This window comes from Mesitornis unicolor, unplaced genomic scaffold (assembly GCF_000695765.1).
Source record: "Mesitornis unicolor isolate BGI_N332 unplaced genomic scaffold, ASM69576v1 scaffold8748, whole genome shotgun sequence".
Taxonomy (NCBI): Eukaryota; Metazoa; Chordata; class Aves; order Mesitornithiformes; family Mesitornithidae; genus Mesitornis; species Mesitornis unicolor.
This window is the reverse complement of record NW_010202493.1, coordinates 50,581-54,739: the sequence shown is the minus strand read 5'-3', so window position 1 is coordinate 54,739 and position 4,159 is coordinate 50,581. Positions and strand designations below refer to the sequence as shown.

The 4,159-nt window shown below is 51.0% G+C and overlaps 1 protein-coding gene across 1 annotated transcript in view; it reads right to left on the bottom strand.

Moving 5' to 3' along the window:
• Positions 1 to 3,361: 3,361 nt before the first annotated feature.
• FRMPD3 (FERM and PDZ domain containing 3) overlaps positions 3,362 to 4,159 on the bottom strand; it is a 24,777-nt gene continuing 23,979 nt past the window's right edge. The window contains 1 exon segment of the mRNA XM_010190407.1: positions 3,362 to 4,159. This exon segment is cut by the window's right edge and continues 18 nt beyond it. Within this exon segment, the coding sequence (XP_010188709.1) occupies positions 3,362 to 4,159 (798 nt within the window).

Here is a 4,159-nt window from a genome sequence, read left to right as displayed (position 1 = left end):
TATATATATTTTTTATTTATATATACTATATACAGACAATAAAAAAATTTACCTCTGTATTAGGCTGAGAGATTTATGGAGGAATGATACAGGCATAATGGGGAGCTTGAAGAAACTCAGAGTTCCATAATAGACCATTCAAGGGGGAAAGAAAAACCATGGCTCCCTGTCGGCCTTCAGTATTATAACAGGCTTTGCCCACCACGGACTGAAATCCAAATTGGCTCTTCCAGTGTGTATTTGCTACATGGTTCTTGAAAGCAGGAGGCTGTCCCTACAGCAGGATCCTCTCTGCCTTGCGGACAGCAATGGCCAACATCTGGGACAGCCACAGGCCAGGGGAGGTTATTGCACTCGGTAAAGGACGCACATGTTAAAAGCACATTGTGCATTTCCATAACTCCTATGGAAGAACAAGAGATTCTGAATGTGCGTATTTATAAAAAAAAACAAATAATAGAGATGGGAAGCGACTGATCGTACGGAGATCCTTGATCATCCCCAAGTGCTGGGGCAAGCTGGCTTTGACAACCTGACCCGCTCCTGACACCGCGAGGCTGATGCCACGATCTCCCCTTCCAGTCAGAGGTGGGTGCAATGGGGAGAGGCATAGTGGGCCTGGCAGGACCCGCTCCCCCCATGCAGCGTGAAGTGTAGTGGGTGGCAGGGTAAGGGAAATGCAATGTAAAACCTTGCATTTTTCTCCTGTTTTGGAGGGTGGGTGACTGCAGTGAAGCATCAGTTACAGTGGTCTGATTGATTTGGTCTGGAAGCTAGACAGGGAGGAGGAGGGGAACCTCAGGATGTGAGGGGAACCTCAGGATGTGAAGGGAACCTCAGGATGTGAAGGGAAGCAATTAGGAATAATTTTACCATTCACCTGGAAGTGAAAAAAAAAACAATCCAAAAACCCCAACTCCAAATAAATAACCATCACACAGTACTAAATAATGCTTCTTATGGCAGTCAGTTTGGTGGAGACAGGAAAAGGACCCCAATGCCCTGGCAAGGAGGGCAACTCCTTTGGCCGATGGCAGCAGCACTGCCTGGCTTGGGGGCAAACAGTGGCTCACAGATCTGGGGTTCCTCCCTGATGGACATGGTGAAAGGAAATGGGAGAGAGTTTGGGGTGAACCTTGGAGGCACGGACCTGACCTCTGGAGAATGGTGTGAAAAAGTCTCCTCTCAGCTGTAAGCCCAAGTTCTGGCTTGCAATGGTCAAAGATCAATCTGGGTTCCTTGCAGGCTCCCTACTGGGCACACAGACACCCAGCAGAGAAAGGAAAATGCAGAATCACAGAACTGTTTAAGTTGGAAAAGACCCTTGAGATCATTGATTCCAACCATAAACCTAACACTGCCAAGCCCACCACTAAACCATGTCCCTAAGCGCTATGTCTACATGTCTTTTAAAGACCTCCAGGGATCGTGACTCAACCACTTCCCTGGGCAGCCTGTTCCAGTGCTTGACAACTCTTTCAGTGAAGAATTTCTTTCCTAATATCCAATCTAAACCTCTCCTGCTGTAACTTGAGGCCATTTCGACTCATCACTTGTTACTCAGGAAAGGATACACCCACCTTGCTACAACCTCTTTTCAGGTGATTGTAGAGAGCGACAAGGCCTCCTCTGAGCCTCCTTTTCTCCAGACTAAACATCCCCAGTTCCTTCAGGGGCTCCTCATAAAACTTATTCTCTAGACCCTTCACCAGCTTTGTTGCCCGTCTTTGGACATGTTCCAGCACCTCAATGTCTTTCTCATAGTGAGTGGCCCAAAACTGAACACAGTATTCAAGGTGTAGCCTCACCAGTGCCTAGTACAGAGGCACAATCACTGCCCTACTCCTGCTGGCCACGCTACTTCTGATACAAGCCAGGATGCCATTGGCCTTCTCGACCACCTGCACATATTGCCGGCTCATGTTCAGCCGACTGTCTGAGCAGGTGCTTTTCCTCCAAGGCCCTTTTCTACCAGGCAGCTCTCCAGCCACTTTCCCCCAAGCCAGTACCGTTGCATGGGGTTGCTGTGACCCAAGTGCAGGACTCAGCACTTGGCCTTGTTGAAGTTCATACAATTGGCCTTGGCCCATTGATCCAGCCTGTCCAGATTCCTTGTAAAGCCCTCCTACCCTCAAGAAGATTAACACTACCATCCAACTTGCTGTCATTTTCAAACTTATTGAGGGTGCATTCGATCCTCTCATCCAGATCATTGATAAAGATGTTAAACAGAACTGGCCCCAAAACTGAGCCCTGGGAACACTCCTTGTGACTGGTCACAACTGGATTTAGCTCCATTCACCACAACTCTTTGGGCCTGGCCATCCAGCCAGTTTTTCACCCAGTGAAAAGTGCACCTGTCCCAGCCATGAGCAGCCAGTTTCTCCAGGAGAATGCTGTGGGAAATGGTGTCAAAGGCTTTACTAAAGCCTAGGCAGACAACATCCACAGCTTTTCTCTTAAACACCAAGTGGGTGACCTTGTCACAGAAGATCAGGTTGGTCAAACAGGACCTGCGTTTCACAAACCCATGCTGACTGAGCCTGGTCACCTGGTTGTTCTGCATGTGCCGTGTGATGGCACTCAAAGTGATCTGCTCCATAACCTTCCCTGGCCTGTGCTGAGGCCAGACTGACAGGTCTGTAGTTCCCTGGATCCTCCCTACTCACACATATTAACCTCTTGCCTTTTGCACAGCAGTGCCTGTGCTCAGGACCAGGGCATTGGTGCCCAAGCTGTGAGAGCAGAGCCTTCCTGGGTGACCTAGCTCTGCCCCAGCATTATGGACATCCTGCCCACACTAGGACCTCTTTTCAAGCCCTAGCATAGCAGCAGGGACTTGCACCCCAGAGATCACTTCTGCTACTAATTAAGTTGCATTTATGGGCCAGGAAGACCCCAGAGGCAGAAGAGCTGTTGACGTGGCAAGACACTGGTTTGGCACCAAACTGCTCAAGTGAAGCCAGGAGATGTCCGCTCAGTTCCTGCTAACTCACTGGCCCACCACACACAACGACAAAGGTCTTTGCACAAGTGAAGCCCACAACCATATGGAACCAAACCAGCGTGAAGACAGCGTGACTGTGCCCCCCAAGTACCAACAAGCCAGCATGGGAGAGCAAGCAGGGCAGCTGCTTGAGACCCTTGATGAGCCGATTGCACAGCTCGCAACAGGGCACGAATTTACCCTTCAAAAACACCACCAACACAGCCATCTGTTCTGCAGAGAGAAAAGTATCTTGGCTACCGCAGAGCCCAGTAATGTGGGCCTGCAGACACGCACTCACACCAGACCTATGCGATTTAAGAACCACTCGCACACGGCCCGGCACACGCTGGCTTGTTGGATTTTGTAGCTGGCTTACTTATTGATTAACGTCTTTAGGGAGCGTGTGAGCGTGCTCATGACAGTGGCGACTGTGGCGGACTGGCGGGCGAGCTGCTCCATCGTCTGCTGGTGGCTCAGCGTTCTGGCCGTGGACTCCTCCGCGGCCTTCAGGAGGAAGGTGTAGTTTCTCACCACTTCCTCCACCTTCGTCAGCAGCTCTTGGCGCTGGGACTCGGAGCGCACAACATACACCAGCCTCACAAATGTCTCGATGAGGCTGCTTAGCACCTGGAAGCTGCTCGTGATGGCAGAGAGCATGTGGGTAGGGCTCTTGTCGACGGCAGCCACGCGGCGGCAGGACGCCCGAAACTCCTTGAATTTGAGAGCGAGCTCTTGCTTGTACTCAGCCAGCTGGGAGATGTAGGGTTTGCAGTCCCGGACATCAGGGCTCACCACACACTGCCTCAGGATAGTCAGGAGCTCATTGGTGTCCAGCTGCACTTGCAGAAACCCATTGGGAAAGCTGTAGGCATGGCCTCGAAGGGTGTTGATCTTTGCCAAGCTCCCCTCAAAGCTGGAGGTCCTTAAATCTATTTCCTGGGTCTGACTGTCACTGGGACTGCTGCAGGCTGTTGCATCGAGGACCTGAAGGGTCCTGCTCATGACTGGGACCATCTGATTGTCCAGCTTCATTCCTGGGAGTATCTGCATGGGGATGGAATAGGACAGCTCATCCTTCTCGCTCCCGTCATCTGCCACATCGCATTTCCTGTAGTAGAAGCAGTACCGGATGGAGCAGCACTTCTCATCCTCCATGTCTTCCTCCCGCCG